This window comes from Channa argus, chromosome 20 (genome assembly GCF_033026475.1).
Source record: "Channa argus isolate prfri chromosome 20, Channa argus male v1.0, whole genome shotgun sequence".
NCBI classification, from domain to species: Eukaryota; Metazoa; Chordata; class Actinopteri; order Anabantiformes; family Channidae; genus Channa; species Channa argus.
Genome location: NC_090216.1, coordinates 7,129,232 through 7,147,004, shown reverse-complemented (window position 1 = coordinate 7,147,004; position 17,773 = coordinate 7,129,232). Strand labels below are relative to the sequence as shown.

Here is a 17,773-nt window from a genome sequence, read left to right as displayed (position 1 = left end):
AGCTTAAGTAAAGAAGCTCAAGAAAATATGCAAAGTATTTGTAACATGGTAGGCTCTCTTTGTGACTGAATTTCAAATGTCCCATTTTTAAAAACGTCTCATGCATGTCGTTCGTTGTATAAGTAACATTTCCCGTATATTGTGAAGGCATCACAGAACTTTCCTTCCATCCAATCGCATTGAGCGCTGAGCCAGATGATTGGTGACGAAGGCAAGCTAGCGTTTATTTTGGCTCTGCTTCTCGTTTGTGTCGCTGTCGCCGCCATTAAACAACAGGGAGGCAATGTAAGCCATGGAGTGTCGCAGCTTTATACCATGATTCGAAGAGTACGGGGGCTTTGCCAAGGTGTGGTTTATTCAGCGAGAGGTTAATGTGCCCGTGAAGGTAAACATGTGAGAGACGTAAGGAGTCGAAATAAATCGGAAAGGGAAGGTTTGATAGAGCAGGAGGAGGAGGAGGAGGAGGAGGAGGGGGTACTGGACAAGAAGGGTTTGTTGTGGTTTTCGACAGCACTTAAGAAACGAGCACAGTCGCGAAACGGTAAGAGTCTGACATTTACGTTATCTTCAAGTATTCCGGATAATGAAATGTTCCATGAGGATATGTTTTCATGGAAAAATTCCATAAGTGTTGAAAGTCAGTGCGGGGATATATGCTAGGATGTTAGCATGCGAGCTAGCAAGCGACCACTAGCTACAGATTGAAATGTTACTACATAGTAACATGATCAAGCCACCATTTGATAATGAACACCGACGGGGACACCGGCAAATTAAGCCTTTTAATTAAACTACGATCTCATGCTGCCAGTGTACTCAAAGATGCCCGACCAGATGTGCGCTAGTTTACAAACTAACGTTAGTGGAACACATACTCCGTAATTTAATTTACTGTTAACCCAATGTAAAACGCAACACTAGTGTGTCACTTTTGTCTACTTTAGATGGTTCGTAAAGCTTTTGTTTACGCCTGGGTTTCTCACCACAGTTTACCAGCAAAGTGAGTTACAATGACGGACCAGAAGATAAAATGGGCCTGTGATTACTGCACCTTTGAAAACTGGCCCTCGGCAATCAAGTGCACTATGTGCCGTGCACAGAGATCGAGGGGTCCCATCATCACAGAGGAACCTTACAAGAATAGCCCTGATCTGGACCCCAACTTAGAGTGGGGTCCTCCCAGAACTGAGAGTGGCAGCAGCCTCCTCATCTGCCCTGATTCCAGTGCTAGGCCTAGAGTTAGGTCAACCAGCATGAGTGAGATTTCTAATAAATGGTCTTGCCAGATGTGCACCTACCTGAATTGGCCTCGGGCCATTCGTTGCACACAATGTCTGTGTCAACGCCCGAGGACCAGTGGCCTCACTGATTCCCCCCACACTTCAGGGTCCAATGCTGGCTGGCGTCCTGCTCTGCACTCCCCTGTGGACACCTGTGAGGAGTACAATGATAGAAACAGACTCCACACTCATCATCAGCACTGGACATGCTCAACATGCACTTACCAGAACTGGCCCAAAACTACAAAGTGTGTGGTGTGTGACCACCCCAAGCCCAATAACCTTGAAACCATAGAGTTGGCTGAATGTGCAGAGCCATCACCCATGATCAATGAGCAGGACAGGGCTCGGTGGAGGGGGAGTTGCAGTGGAAGTCAAAGCCAAAGGCGGTCACCTCCTATTCCTAAGAAGGTAGACAATGTCACAATGGACTTCCAGAGGATAGAACTTGCAGCTGGAGCCATGAGCAGTAAAGAGGAGCAAGAGGTAGACTTTAAGAAGCTGAAGCAGATCAGAAACAGAATGAGAAAAACTGACTGGCTGTTCCTCAATGCATGTGCTGGTAAGTTATTGTTGTTTTTTTAAATTCGAACAGATGACACAATTTAGTTAATCAGCAAAAGTTTTTTTTTTTTTTTTTTTTTTAAATGAGTAATTTGTAACCAGCAGCCAAAAGTTCTTCTCATATGTGAGAATCTGTTAAAGATATTTTGAGATTAGACAAAACAAGCAAGTTAAAATATCATCTTGTGATTTCATCATTTTTTGATAGTTTGGGGTTTTCCAGATTAGATTGTCTATCAGTAAGTATTCTATTATGAAAGTAGAGTAAATAAACAAAAACAATAATGTTGCTTGACCTGTCCATTCCATTGTTCTGATGACAAATAGTCAAATGATTTGCTCTGCTCTTGCATGTTTTATTGTAGCTTCTTTATGTTTTATGTTTACTCCTATTCTCCAGCTTTATGTTTACTCCCATGATGTCATGATAAGTAATGACAGACTGTGGTGGTCCAGTCATCAGTTTGATTGTTTTTGTTCCCATGACAAAACATTTAGTTTCCGCTCAGTTCTATTTTATTACGGTGCAGATGGGGCCTCACCCTGCACAGTCCACGGTTGCATAGTAATCTGATCCAATCTGATTTATTAATGAATGACAACGTGTCTCATTGTTTAGACTCCAAATATTTGATTACAACAAGAATTATTCAAAGCATTGGCACGGCGAGCCCGGTCAGAATGGTTTAATTTCACAAGCTAGTGTTTTGAGATGGAAACTCCACTGTAGTAAGATGCATATTGTCTATATAGCATAAATGATGCAGAATGGCAACACAAAGCATAAATATGTTCAGCTAAATGGCTAGTGGGAATTTGATCAAACCCATCACTGAATCCATCAGCTGCCTCTGAGAGAGTCTTTGAGAAACTGAGAGGGTGAGATTGCCTCCCAGCCGGTGGGAATGAATGGATCGTCTGGGCACCGCAGTGAGACTGGAGCGCATGGATCAGAGACTCCGCTGGCTCACAGCCAACACACCCTATAAACAGTGGTGCTTATGTGCTGAGCAGCGGCACCCATGAGGCAAAAATAGCCCTGACAAGACATGAACACCAGTCAACAGAAACAGCAAAAAAACAACAGCACATGATTGACATCCTCCTGACCTCTCCTGACTGCCTTGTCCGGCTTGTTGTTGAGAAATAGAAGCATTGAGTTGCAGTGAGAGTGTTGTTGTTTTTTTACCCCTGTCCTACATGTATCTTCTGACATGTCCTTAACTGCCTTATTTATACCGTGTCAGGTGACTTGTTTCAGTTATGATGCATGAACTACAGTTCAAATTGTTTGTCACCGGAGGAAGTGCCAGAGTTGAGCAGCACATTTTGGCCAAGTAGAGCACTTCCTCAGGTCTCACAACTTGCTCTCACAGTTTCCTCCAGTTTCTGCAAAAAAAAAAAAAAAAAAGATCATTTCAGAGCTCTCTGCATTTGGGCCAAAATCACAATCCCTTTGATTATGCTTTCCTGCAAAAGGAAATGCAAATGTTTCTCTTTTGTTTCACTAAAAGATTGTAACAGGCAAGTTTTGCAGGTGCACATAATGCTAATTTGTGTAAAGATTTGGGTTTATACTTTGATGTTGCTCCTTATGTTGTGTACAGTTAGCTATTGTTGACAATCACAGTGGGCGGCCTCTGTTTGATAGCCTTCAAGCACTAGAAATGATCTTGCTTCTTCCTCCACTTTTGTAATCTGTTTTTTGATCTGAGAAGCTAAAAAACAGTAGGCTGCTGCAGTCTTGATTTACGACTTGTTGGCCTGTAGCATATTGCAGATCTGTTTTGGTGTTTGTTCGACGCTTTGTTTGTTTGTTTTTGGTTATTCTTGATATAATGGCTCTAAACTATTTATTACTGTAAAGTACACATTGCATACTTTTCCTAATAGTTATATCAATGTGGCATTTATCAAATGATAAATGCATTTACTAAAGAATGCAGATGCAGTTCTTAAACGGCTACCACAGCTTACATGTACAACCACTAAATAAAATAAAAATAAAGCACTAACCAAAAAAATTAACACTGTGAAAGATTAAGAAAGGCCACTCTAACACCACTTTACAACGTAGTGTTACCCTGTAGCATACCGTTTCTTTCATGTTGTGTCTCCTGTTTGCGCTGACCCCTCAGTGAAATCAAATAGTTTCTTCTATGAGAACGCTTCTAACTTGCACAATTTCCTGTTACGTGTTTGAAACAACTTCAGTCAATGTGAAAGACGTTATGTTGACTATGAATAGTTATGAGGCAGAATGCTTAAAAAGTTAAACACTTTAGGGGTCTTTGAAGTTTGATAAGATCTCTGTACATGATTTACTATGTGCTAAACATTGAACAGGGATGGTATCTATGGGAGGATAGTACGAAGGAAGCTATTGCTCACCAACAGGAACATGCTGCCACCCAAAGTTTGCCAAAGACTACCATGGCACTCTACAATGCTACTGGGAAAATGTCTTGTGGACAGGTCAACAGAATTGTTAAGAAGAACATGCACCACTATGTATGGCATCAAAAGGGAACCGTGTTCCAAAATAAAAGCCTCATCCCAACAGTGAATCAGATGGAGTGACCATTATGATTTAGGGCTGCTTCTGGAGTTGAACCACTTGTGCAGGGGAAAATTAATTTCCAAGTTTAACAAGGTATCTTACAAGATTATGTGACTGTGAAGCTTAGAACCTGGGTGATGCAGAAAGACAGTTTTGCCATATATCAAAGTAAATCTACTACAGAATAACCTTTTTATTTTCTTTTTTTTGTTTACATTGTAAGAACTATAGTCATACAATTGCAAGACAAGTCAACCATATCTCTACTTTTTGGTTGTTTCTGGTATGTAGTTGCTAAGGGCATCCGAATTTATTGGGCATCTATTTATGGACCTGTTTGTGAAATATCGCTCAGCATGTAGTGGCCTGGATGCTCAATGGGTAGAGTAGCAGGATCAAATCCCAGCCTACCCACCAGGTGTGTCCCTGAGAGAGACACTCAGCACTAGCTCCCCGGGCACCACCTCGTGGCTACCCACTTCTGAAGGGTTAAATGCAGAGAAAGAATTTCATTGTAACGCAATATGTAAATAAGTGTTCAATGACAATAAAGGTGGTTCTTCTTCTAAAAGGACTGTAATGGCACATTACAGTCCAGGTTCTGTGGACTGTAATGTGCTGTACAGTAAAGAGATAATATCCTCACATAAGGCAGTCTGTATATATTTAGCCATGGCCACAGTGTTCACTTTGCTACTAATTTGAACACATTGTGCTGTGTCTGAGTGTGCTCTCTGATGGCTCTGCATAAGAAGCTGTTCTGCAGTAGCTTGACAGCATGATGACTGTTCTCACACTGGATTAACTAGTGGCTACATCTAGAGGTCTGAAATGTGGACTGATCACGAGAACACTGCTCTGAATTTATTTATTTTATGTAACTAATTTGCTCTTGTTGAATTTATTACATATTATTTGTGATTCAATTTCTCCCTGACTTTAATATTAGTTATTATATATTATTAAGTTATTATATATTTATTATTAAGTTATTATATATATTGTATATTAATATTTAATTTTAGATTAAGAAGCAGCTACACTGTTGGTGGTGGAGGGGTGGTGCAGATGGACTGGTGACTATTGTATACTGTACCGAGCCTCTTGCCCAATTACAGCTGGGATAGGCTCCAGCCCCCCCCCGACCCTGAACTGGATAAGTGGTTAAAGATAATGTATAAATGGACTAGGAACAGTATGATGTGTTGGCACAGCTTAATGGATATTTCTGTAGTTCTAACAGTGAACATGGCAAGCTAGTCTGCTACATCTTGCTTCAGTTACAAGCAAGTAGATGGGGTTGGAGCTGCTCCAAAAGTCACCATTTACAAAGCATTGGCCTGTTTTAGAACGATTCCCATGTCTTTAACATATTTTCCAGCGGATGTGTTTGAATAGGAAATACTCATATTTGGCATATCAGGTTCATTTACAGTTGACCCACCAACTAAGGTAAACCTATCTAGTACACGAATTCCTGGAAAAGAAACTGCACCAGTAAACCGAGAGTCAGTGATCCATTTTTGCATTACAGTGCAAACATTTGTTTCCCATTTTCTGGCCTTCCTTCCATGACCTCCCCCTTTCTCGCTCTGCTGCAGGCGTGGTGGAAGGGGACTTGGCAGCAGTGGAGGCCTATAAGTCTTCAGGAGGTGACATTGCCCGGCAGCTCACTGCTAACGAGGTACATCTCCTCAACCGGTCCTCGTCATTTGACGTAGGCTTCACCCTGGTCCATCTGGCTATTCGCTTCCAGAGGCAGGACATGCTAGCTATCCTGCTAACAGAGGTGAGTGTGCTTCAAAATTCTGTTTCTCCTAAGCACCCCACTGCACATAAAGCTGTACTGTCTTCGCTGACTTTCTGCAAACGTGGACCTAAGAATATACTGGGGGTTTAACAGATTGTCTGCGGATTGAACAATTTTCTGCACATTAATCCACCAAACAGCAAAGTACATTTTCCTAAGATAATACCATGTTATAAACAACAATCAGTAAGTTCGAGTTTAATTGTACAATATCTGACAACAACAAAATGCTATATGTTCTTGGCATATAGATACTCTTCTGAACTCCTCATAGTCAACTACATCAGTCTGTCATTGTTTCTTTTGGTAGTAGACAATACATACAGTAGCAGATGCCTGTAATGCCTATAATCACAGCAGCAGTGCGCATTGGGGATTAGGTGGAGGATTAGCCTGGCTACAGTTCTGTCAGTGGTTCCTAATGGATGTGATGCCACAATGATGATGTAGCAAGGAGGACAAGCAATGATTAGGAATGGCACAGGGCTACTCTGTAAATGGCGTCACTGATGTGGAAAAAGAAAGATGGCCTCTTTACTCTGTATGGCGTTAATAGGAAGTGACATCCTAGTCAAGCCAATTTTATTTACACACTATAGCCATAAATGAATGAGAATTTTCCTTCAAAACCCAAAATTACTCAAATCTAAGAGGGTATTCACCCATACTGTTCAAATGTCATAAATAATCATATTTAATGAATTTTATGGTTTTATTATGTCCTTTGCCATATAGGGGTGTTTATTACTAACTTGTATATCCTTATAGGTGAATCAGCAGGCAGCCAAGTGCATCCCCTCCATGGTGTGTCCTGAGCTGACAGAGCAGATCCGGAGGGAGATTGCAGCTTCACTACATCAACGCAAGGGAGACTTTGCCTGTTACTTCCTCACTGATCTGGTCACCTTTACCTTGCCTGCAGGTATCTACAACATCTTGATGATCACGTCACTTCACTGATTGGGCTTCTTATTGTTTTCTCTACTACATCTTATTATTTATGCCTTTATTATAGTAGTTTTGGTTGCCTGTGCTGTAAGGAAAAAAAATCATTTTCCTATAGTCTCCAACAAAGCATCTACTCATTTGTAAAAAAAAAACTAACAAATTATTTTAGGGGCAACTTTTAAGTGTGCAATCTTGAATCTTTTCCCCCTCTGAGGGGATTTGAAGGGAGGGCTTTGTTGTACAGCATTGCTCAGAGAGCCAGCAGCTCCTGTTCATATAGCTTAATGTTCTTACTGTAATGATGTCCACTTTGCTTTTCAGAACTAGTAGTTGTATTCGGATTTAGAGCTGGCAGTGCTGCTGGGATAAAAGAGTATACGGGCCTTACCGTTAGATAAAAAAATGTTTTAACATGTGTTAATGCCAAGTATTTCTTTGCTGTATGAATTTGGCCTAAGGCCAGCTGCAGGGCAATCTCCCCATTTCTGTCTCTCTCTTTCAGACAAAACCAGCACAATTCACTATTGAGGCAAAGAATAGCCACCAGTGTTCTGGCTTTGTGTGTGCACAGTTCAATACTCACATACACACAACATGCTGTGCAGAGCTTGTGTTTACAGTGTGCCATTGACAAAATGTCAGCCAGTGAATGGAATGGCAAAGAACATACCCTCTGTAGTGTATCTGTTTTCCTCTGTGCACTGTGCCATTAGCTTATATTGAAACGAGTAATATTTTTCTCATGTGTCTTGGTAGATATAGAGGACTTGCCACCTGCTGTCCAAGAGAAGCTGTTTGACGAAGTGTTGGACCGAGATGTACAAAAAGGTACCCAATATTTATACATGTGTGGATCTGGTATTTGCACTTTCCCTCAGTTCACATTTATTGATGTCCCGTCACTTATATCAGTCGAGCTGGGTTTTACATAGCTATCGCTAATAGTCTGGCAGTACTGTGGAAGGGATTCCTGTCTATAACCCAATACTGCTTGTGTGCTCTTTGTGAACCAATACACCATTTCCTTTGGCTGCTTATCATTTAAAAAATATTCATTACTAGTATAAATGGCTTGACTTCCAATATCAATGCCTGAACAACTCCGGTTTATCTTGCCACCAACGTGGCATTTTTTCCACCTTCATAAAGGAGGATTTACTGCTTTGACTGATAACTGTACCTAATTAACTGACACTCGAGTGAAAATTAATTCATTTCTACTACAGCAAAATCACAGCCTTGGTAAATACTTTAAATGTAAAATCTCTATGAACAAGCTTCTGAACACATGCACATGAGGTTGCGGGGAAAACGGAAAATTATCGCTTCTCTGCATGCGTATGCTTTTTAACAGGTGTTATTCACAGGTCTTATTCACTGAGCTTATATTGGCCAAGTATAGAAGTGTAGTGTTTCACCTCAGCTGGGCTCCATCTCTCCACTGCAGCTCACCACTTGTGCACCATCACTAGTCATCCAGCTCTCAAGATCTGTGTGGAGATCAGCCCCACCCTCGGCCAAACAGCCACAGAGGCTACAGACCACATCATTAACGCCATGACTGTATTTTCAGACCCCCTAACTTGGCATTCCTACCTGGAGTCACATCTGCACAATCAAACAGTTTCTTACATTTACATGCTCTAATTATTAATTGCAGATGTGAAACTCATACTCCTGGGCCCTGCTTGGGTATTAAACTTATTTGGTGTTGACACAGGTTTTTTTTTTTTTTCCCTAAGTCCTGTATTGAAGCAGTTTGGTCTGTGCCAAAATAGTATCATAGTTGGATACACAGCCTAAATTTTTGATTTAACTTTTCTCCTCTTAATATTAAGATTAATGGAGTTAATTGGTTTCCCTCCCACTCCCTTTTGCATTTTGTCTTCTCGCTGTCTGTTTATAGAGCTTGAAGAGGAGTCCCCCGTCATCAACTGGTCTCTGGAGCTGGGCACACGGCTAGACAGTCGCCTGTACGCTCTGTGGAACCGCACAGCAGGAGACTGTCTGCTGGACTCTGTTCTACAGGCCACTTGGGGCATCTATGACAAGGACTCTGTCCTCCGCAAGACTCTTCATGACAGCCTGCATGATTGCTCCCACTGGTGAGACATCCAGAGCTAGACCATGACTTAAATCCTGGAAACTTGTATTTGAAATGTTATACAAAATCTCTCCAAAGATATAAAACAAAGCTGGTACAAATAAATTTAGTTTTTTGAATGTATTAAAGTCATAGCCATGTTCAAAGATGCATACTTTGGACATCAAAATGTTTATAGTTTTAACCACATGCCCTTAGTAATGGTATATCTCTGCAGCCAATGTGTAATCAATGCACTCATGTCCTTGTTGGCGGTTAAGTGTTAGATCAATGGACTTAAAGGCTCAGTACAAGAATCATTTCCTCAGGATATTTACACAGTTGCCTAACACAGTCAGGTTCAGGAGGTAGTAAAGGCAGGAGATAAGTAATGTTATCCACTATTGCAATACATATTAAAAATGTTTGGTTTTTTTGTTCATTACTACCAGTTTCTACCAGACTCAGTTTTCCAACCCGGCAAGTTTTTAACTTCAGTCATCAAACTTCAATATTTCAAAGGTCTTCAAAAAAATCTGGTTGTTGAACTACAGTGTAGGAGGATAAATAAAGTGGGGAGCATATTAATTACACTACCATATGAATGTAAACTATCCACTTGAACACCTATAACCTGTGTGGTCGTGTTGTTGTTGTTTATTACTTAGGTTTTACACACGGTGGAAGGAGTGGGAATCATGGTACTCCCAAAGCTTTGGGTTGCATTTCTCCCTGAGAGAAGAACAGTGGCAGGAGGACTGGGCATTTATCCTGTCCTTGGCCAGCCAGGTAATGATGAGGTTCCTTCAGCTTTACTCACTTCCTTCCTTATAAATAAAAGATCAGAAAATAGCTGCGTGTAGTGTCTTTGAGCATCTCATAAATGTCTTATGTTATACATTTAGAAATGCAAGCAGGTCCTCTCATTTTTACACATGTTGGACTAAAGGAATAAAACATATACTTTCATCCTTGTTGTTTTTTGGATGAATGCACAGTGTACAGGTTCAAGAACAACATCTTCCTTGTGTATTACAGCAGTCTTTGTAAACATACACAGTCTAAATGTTTTAAGTTCAGTGCACATGGTCAACGAATTGTCTTTCTCCTGAAGCTTTCATTAAGTATTTCCCCATATTTTCTAAATTATCATTGTCTGCATTGGTCACTCTAAGTGGAATAGCTTTGACTGCCATGCATTACACATTTACATTACTGTTGGCTGCAACGAGCAGGGATATATTGTATGTTTGTGCATCTTCATATGTGTGTGCCAGTAGAGCAGGAGATGTAAAATAAACGGGAACCTGTTTCCAAACCATCGATTTATAGCTTCACATGTAATTTTTAAAAACCTCCCAGGTTACCAATTTACATTAGCTAAGGTAGTGTTTTAAGTTTTGATGCCTTTCCATTGCAACTTCCAATATCAACTTTTTAATGACGGCCATAAAAATGGCATTAAATGCACAGAGATCCAGCTGCAGTCAGTCTTGGGTCATGTGTACACAGTGCTGCACTCAGCAGCAGTTTTGAAAAAAACGACAACAAATATTTAGGAAATATAAAAGCACTAAAAGAAAGAAACCTATTTGAAATGTAAGAGTGAAATATGCATTCCAACAGAAACTGTGCAAACATGCAAACTACTCATTTGCATGTTGTTATTTAACACAAACTAAATGAAAGACCTGGTTGGAAGGTTTGGGTGCTTCAATGAAAGTGGATCTTGTATGAATGGCAGTGAGGACATAAGCAGTTAATATAAATCCCCTCCCTATGATTGTTGCTCGACAGACATCTCATCTGCTCGGCTGACACGCCTGCTGAAGCAGCACTCCTTCCCAACATGTGACCTTGGGATTACATGTATTTAGTTCAGAGAGCCACTCCGCTGACAGTTTAAACAAACACAGCAAAAGCTCCCATGTGATAACATCGTCTGAGGCTTTGACAGTGATGGAGAGATGAAATCCTAAGGATAGAATTGGCCTTAAAGCATCCCCTCACTAAAGTGTGGGGGACTTTGAAGCCCCACATTAAACATTACTGTCATTGTATCTGTATTATATTTGAAAGCAGTTACGTAATCAGCTTTTTGCTTATTCAGATAGTAGACCCGAATGATAAGGGGGGAGGGAGGGAGGGAGGGAGGGAGGAAGTGAGTGTGTTGGACTCAGAGCTGCTTCGTTCCAAGGTTCACAGTGAGCAGGCTGTCTTGCAATATTATCACAGTGCTTGGCACTTTCAGCCCTCTTCACTATTTTTAGTGGGGTAGTGTATGTGATTCCAACGACTGTATGATGTATTAACTTTTTTCTCCCCCCCACCCTCAGCCCGGGGCCAGCCTGGAGCAAACCCACATTTTTGTTCTTGCACACATTCTTCGCAGACCAATCATAGTCTACGGAGTGAAATACTACAAAAGTTTCCGTGGGGAAACGTTAGGATACACTCGTTTTCAAGGTGAGCAAGTATTTGGTTAAACCTGTGAGTTTGAAATACTAATTCGTGTAAAAATTAAGTGATATAGTTGGCTTTTACCTTCAAGCTTGAGTTCACCCAGATTACAAAAGGACTGTGTGTTCAGCTGTGCAGATTTTCTATGCGGGTCATTTTTAGACCCTTAATAGTCTATGCAAGAATTTCCAGAGACCTCATTTTTTTTAGGGGTGAATGCACATATCTCAAAATGGGCCTAAGAGGCTTTTTTTTTGTTGTTGTAGTAATTTTGCATGAACTCATCCTTAAAGGTTTCTTGGGTTAACTAGGTGTAGTGTTTCTTTAAACCATAGATGTTGTAATTACTATGGCTTTTGAGTTCTACACTGTGTGTATACATCTACATGCAGGACACATAATAAAGTCCTTGTGAACTTTATGTAACCTCTGCAGAAACGAGCAGGAGTTGCGTGTACTGTAAAAACCTTCAATTCAACTATATATATATATATATATATATATATATATATATATATATATATATATATATATATATATATATATATATATATATATATATATATATATATATATATATATATATATATATATATATATATATATATATATATATATATATATATATATTAAAAAAAAATAAAAAAGAGAGAGAGACCACTAGGAAACGTAATCTTTACTGCAATCAGTCTGTAAAACTGCCTTTCAGTTTAGATAAAACATTACTCTGTGCACATCCTTTCAAAGCTGTGTGCATTTTAGCAGTTCACCACAACCAAAGAACATAACTGCAATAGTTGTGGAACTGGAGCCATAGTTAAGTTCACTGAGAAGCCGTGTGTGTTTGGAGTAGGAAGTGGTGAGGGAGGCACCAGGCTGCATTACAGCACTGCCCTCTGCACACAATGGCCCAGTTGTTCCCAGTCAGCTGCAACACAGGCACTTCTGATGTCAGGTCAGATTTGAGATGGCGCTTGGCTCCAACTGACATTCACGCACACTTTAATTTAAGTGTACAGCTGCAGGGCCTTTTGTTCCCAGGTGGCTGCAATGTCACGGTGCAAAGTAATTTCCATCTGGTTTGAATCGCTGTGTCTGTGTGTGTGTTTTCATGTGTGTTCAGGTGTGTACCTGCCTCTGTTATGGGAGCAGAGCTTCTGCTGGAAAAGCCCCATTGCCCTGGGCTATACACGTGGCCACTTCTCGGCCCTAGTGGCCATGGAAAACGATGGCTATGACAATCGAGGCGCAGGGGCAAACCTCAATACTGACGATGATGTCACGGTCACTTTCTTACCACTGGTTGACAGTGAGAGGAAGCTGCTGCACATTCATTTCCTGTCTGCACAAGAGGTACGGCCATGTAGGCTTTTTTTCCCTCTACTTATGTCAGCTGCTATTTTGGGGGAATTTCTGTTTGTGAGTTTAATAAAAGCTCAATCAAATTAGACCTAAAATAACATTTGCAGTGAGCAAACCTGTTAATTTAGACATGAATGCCAAGGTATTTACATTCTCACCCTTGTTTTACAAAACAAACTGAAAATTTCCCTAACTTACCTTGTGCATTGTAAAATAGTTGTAAGTATTCACACTTTTCAGTGTGTTTGTGTTGCAGGAAACAAACCTTGAGACATATAATCCACGTGAAAATAACCAAAGTAGAGAGAACAAACACGGTCATCTTATGCTGTCATGTTCCAACTAATTGGATACAAAATACAGACTGCATGTTTTAGTTTATGGTGCATGATTGTAATAACCAGTATCTTTGTGCCTTCAAAATGCCCCAATTTGTCCCTTAACGGCATGTTTGTCTTCGACTCAGATGGGCAACGAGGAGCAGCAGGAGAAGCTGCTAAGGGAATGGCTGGACTGCTGTGTGACAGAAGGAGGGATGCTGGCAGCCATGCAGAAGAGCTGTCGACGCCGAAACCACCCCCTGGTCACCCAGATGGTAGAGAAGTGGTTGGACAAATACCGCCAGATCCGCCCCTGTGCCTCTCTCTCTGACGGCGAGGAAGAAGAAGATGAAGATGAATGAGAGGGAAGGTAAAGAAGAAAGAGCGCTTGTAACTTGAGACTGGACACTGTTGGCTCTGGGAGAGCATCTTGCTATTTACATTTCTATTTTTCTTTCTCCAAAATGTAAGACTTTAACTTGTAATAATGCATGTGTTCTGTGAACTCTTCTGTAATAGAAAAAAAAATTATACCAGCAGCAAGAAACAGAACCCTGATTACTGCTCCTATGAAAGCACATAAAGTCCATTTAGTTTGCCTCTGTAATGAGATTTCTCCTTGTTATCAAAGTAATTATCTCAACCTGAGAGAAATAGGACATAGAGGAAAATATACTTTATTTAAGAAAATCCCAACACTGCACTAGATGAGACATTTCATTTACAGAATTGCCTGAAAGAAAATGCTAATCCTTGTGTGTTAAGGTTTAAAAAGCCCCTATTTTCCCGATTGCTGATCCCTTTGCAAACCCCTTCTGATGTTGACTTTATTTATTTGTTTAGAAGAATTATCACATGTAGGTGATACTTCTTTGTTTTGCCCCGTTTTACCTGTGTTCTGTTTGATCCATTCAGTCTTGAAGTATTTTATTTTGCACAGATAATACCTACATTCTGTGAGGGGAGGGGAACTATGGCATACAAGTTTACTGACATTTTTACGTGTGATTTAGTAGCTCATGCTCATTTTAGAGTGGGTGGTGTTGATGCTGGTGGGGAAAAGAGAAAACCAAACACTCTGCCTCTTTCTATAGAGTGCATTAATATTAAATTTGACTCACTTGCATCTTTTTTGTAGCCTTGTGCATTTTTTTGCAAATGTCCTATTGTATTGTTAGGATTAGCATAACCACAGATTTCAAATTTAAGTAGTTTGACCTTTTCTTCTTTCCATAGTTGAGATTACACATTTTGTGATGGTGGATGGGAAGCATCTTAAAATTTGATTCCACTGAGAAGCACACAGTCAGTGCTCTTTCTGTGAATAGTTCAAATTTGCTTTTCATCTGTTTGTATCCGTTAATGTAATCAGTCTTAATAACTTTGCCTCTTAGAGCTTGTTTTGGCATAGCTTTTTGTCTTGAATTTGGCTTATTTTCATGGCTAATTACACTCCTATTTGCTGCATTTTATTTAGTCACGAAGACTTTTTGCTATTCTGGCGCCCCCCTGTGACAAAGGACGAAACAATGAGGAGGACACAAATTATCCAAGATTGCAGTAAAAGAAGGTATCTCATCAGATTATAAACGTACTGCAATGATAACGGCACATAAAATATCAAATCATGCAGTGGGTACAGACCGCTCCTCAGAATCAAATCTTTTTTTATTTGAACTGCACTGAATGCTAAATGTTCACCTTGTACAAGAAACAAATACAAATATACTCACACTAAAAACAAAAACATACTGCTGGCTGCCTCTTCTGCTATTGTTGGGACACTAGAGTTTCTGCTATTGCTCTTACAGAGTATAAGATGCCCCAAAGAACCTGGCCTTCAATAGAACAAAGAAAATCTAAGAAGGGTTGAAGATTGAGGGTGGATCACATTGGACTATGGTTATAGGAACATTTAACTAGGAAATACAAATCTAACAGGACTCTTCAAAACTGTTTTAACACCAAAAACGTGGGATGTGCCTTGTATATAAAAATACCACATTAGAGAGGATGAGGGAAGAGATAAAATATCCAGACAAACCAGATTAATCTTATCTTGGTTTTCCTCAAAGACAGAAATTCTGGGAATAAACAATATCTGCAAAAGTGTTTTTCCTGAGTCATTAAGAAATGATGTTGCTTTAACCCTTTCCTGTCTTTGGAGTGTGAACTGTGCTCAAAGAAGGCGCGGAGTCACTATCGCTGCTGCCACTAAGACAAAATCTATCAGCACACACACAAAAAAATAAAAAAATCACATGCAGTCACACAAACTTCTTTATTTATGAGACAGCTCACAGTCACGCCACACATCACTGGCTCTTAATAACTAAAAGAATAAAAATCTTAGCTGGCAGCTCCCTCTAACTTCATATAATCTTCAGCTACAATCAAATGTTTCATGTAAATGTATTTAGTGTTTACCGCTAACAGCTCTGGGGGGAGAAAACCCTCAAGTTTTGGACCAACCTCAGATCTTAATGGTCACAGGTGGAGAAGGAATCTCTCACACTGTGTAGAAGTGCCCTTGCGTGGTAAAACCATGTAACTGCAGCTGTCATGTAAATTATTGCCAGGAAAGGGTTAAAACCCACTCTAGATAACTAACTGATGAGCAATCATTTCCTCTTACTTAATGAATGATAAATATATATGTCAATCAATTTTTACGCATTCACACTGAAGATTGAAAGAAAAAAGAAATAATTCTCTTCTGAGGCATGAGAAGGGGCCTAAACAACACACATTAGTTACATAAGGAGAGTTGGAGGTGGGGATGGGTGGTGGTTCAGGGCGAGAAAAGGTCCAGTAGCACAAGATGCCAACGTTTTTTTGTTGTTTTTTTTTTTTTCTTTCTTCTTGTTCTCCCATTGTTGTGTTGATGTGGGTCTACGTTGCCCACGAGCTCTGAGGTGTAAGGGGGGGTGGGGGTGGGGGTGGGGGGGGGGGGGGTGGGGGTGGGGGTGGGGGGGGGGGGGGGGTGGGTTAGAGTCCCATTGGGTTATCCCGAAACGCTAAAAACACTGGACTCTGTGTCCACAATCATAGGCATGTCCCGAAGAAATACAAACCCAAAAAAACATCAAAGATTAAAGTCAGTACTGAACCCAAAGAGACAGTAAAAACTAAAATGTTAAAAGTACAAATTCCCTGGAACATGTCTTTTGTTCCATGTTGCTGACTGATTCATCAGGCAGCCGCTTGTGGTGTTTCACTGTCTCTTGGTCCCAGTTGGTTGGTTGCTCTGTGATTGGTTGGTTCTGAGTGTCGACTGGTCGGGTCGAGATGTTGCCGTCTGCGTCCCTTCTGCTGCTATTGCTCAGTGAGGTGCTCTCTGGTCTCGCCATGTTTGGAGGGCTGGTTGGGCGACGGGGCCTGGGAGGGGTGTGTACCCGAGGGCAGGGTGTGAGCGATGGGCACCCCACCTGGTACCATGCCCTCTAATGCCCCTGGGATGCCACCTGGAGCCACTCCAACCACACCTGGCGGATATCTGGAAAAGGGGAAGGGCAGAGGTTAGTGTCGTACACAGTACCCCCCCCACCCAATCACTTGCCCGCATTCGCAACACTGAAAAAACAGGATTCTCTGAACAATCCTGACATCTAGTGATACTACCGGCTCTTTTCCATCACAGGGTTTGTTACAGGACACTTCAGGATCTATTGAGTTCCTGCTCTTAGGTAGTACTTTTTGGGTTTTACGTACTAAATGTAACTGTCTGTTTAAGGTGGAAATGTATATAAATAAAGTAACAGACCTGGATGACACCTTCCACAGAAAAAAAAAAAGGAAACCTAGAATTTTCTCTGAAATAACTTGAAACTGACAAAACAAGTCAACATTTGCCACAACAAATGAAAATAATTCCAACAGATTTGTTATTGTGACATTTTAAACCGTGTCCTGTAATTTGCATCACACACCTGTAATCTGGTCAAAATCAGTCTTAATATACATTCCTTTAAATTCTGTCAGTTTCAAGTTATTTGAAAATTGTATGCTCTTCATTTTATGGAAGGGGTACCAACAATTTGGTCTGCTTACTGGAAACCAGTTCCAGAGCAGAAGATGAACTTGCAAAATGACATGTTAACTGCAAGTTGGCTATTGATTAGCTTAACAACTAAAAGTTAATAGATTTGATGACAGTTTTTAAAATGAAAACTGCTTATACCAACTTCTCAAATGTGAACATTTTCAGTTTTTCTAATGTCAGTGAAAGTGAACTTAATGGTGTCATGTCTGTCCAGTTTGGACAAAACATTTGTAGATTTAAATCGATCCTTTGATTCGTTTACAAAATGTTGGAAAACAAGATAACTGTAGACTAAACAACCACTGACAAATTAATCATTAGATTAATCCATATTTGAAATAGTT

At 40.4% G+C, this 17,773-nt stretch overlaps 2 protein-coding genes across 10 annotated transcripts in view; one reads left to right on the top strand and one right to left on the bottom strand.

The window, feature by feature from the left end:
- The first annotated feature begins 190 nt into the window (after window positions 1–190).
- zranb1a (zinc finger, RAN-binding domain containing 1a) lies at window positions 191–15,134 on the top strand. 6 transcript variants are annotated; one of them, XM_067488133.1, is made up of 10 exons: window positions 191–1,842; window positions 6,006–6,193; window positions 6,983–7,136; window positions 7,919–7,990; window positions 9,069–9,267; window positions 9,914–10,034; window positions 11,582–11,711; window positions 12,829–13,058; window positions 13,534–13,757; window positions 14,865–15,134. In XM_067488133.1, exons 1-9 carry the CDS (start codon window positions 1,011–1,013, stop codon window positions 13,747–13,749), a joined length of 2,142 nt encoding a protein of 713 aa, XP_067344234.1. In that variant the 5' UTR covers window positions 191–1,010; the 3' UTR covers window positions 13,750–13,757; window positions 14,865–15,134. The 6 variants fall into 6 exon arrangements, with proteins under 6 accessions (XP_067344234.1, XP_067344235.1, XP_067344232.1 ...); XM_067488134.1 differs by lacking the exon at window positions 14,865–15,134 and having other exon boundaries at window positions 191–385; window positions 989–1,842; window positions 13,534–14,513; XM_067488131.1 differs by lacking the exon at window positions 14,865–15,134 and having other exon boundaries at window positions 191–541; window positions 989–1,842; window positions 13,534–14,513.
- The window catches only part of LOC137105649 (C-terminal-binding protein 2), a 90,062-nt gene continuing 87,326 nt past the window's right edge, over window positions 15,038–17,773 (bottom strand). For 3 of the 4 annotated variants that reach the window (XM_067488141.1, XM_067488137.1, XM_067488139.1), the window contains one exon: window positions 15,038–16,883. In XM_067488141.1, coding sequence (XP_067344242.1) covers window positions 16,831–16,883 — 53 coding nt within the window. In that variant the 3' untranslated portion in view covers window positions 15,038–16,830. The remainder of the gene's footprint in view (window positions 16,884–17,773) is intronic. The other variant, XM_067488140.1, reaches the window with a different exon arrangement.

Excerpts from the sequence above, each read along its gene's own strand:
- zranb1a (XM_067488133.1), top strand. The coding sequence starts at position 1,011 with ATGACGGACCAGAAGATAAAATGGGCCTGTGATTACTGCACCTTTGAA. Across the intron at positions 9,268-9,913 it reads CTGCATGATTGCTCCCACTG|GTTTTACACACGGTGGAAGG; the intron begins GTGAGACATCCA and ends TTTATTACTTAG. Across the intron at positions 13,059-13,533 it reads ATTTCCTGTCTGCACAAGAG|ATGGGCAACGAGGAGCAGCA; the intron begins GTACGGCCATGT and ends TCTTCGACTCAG.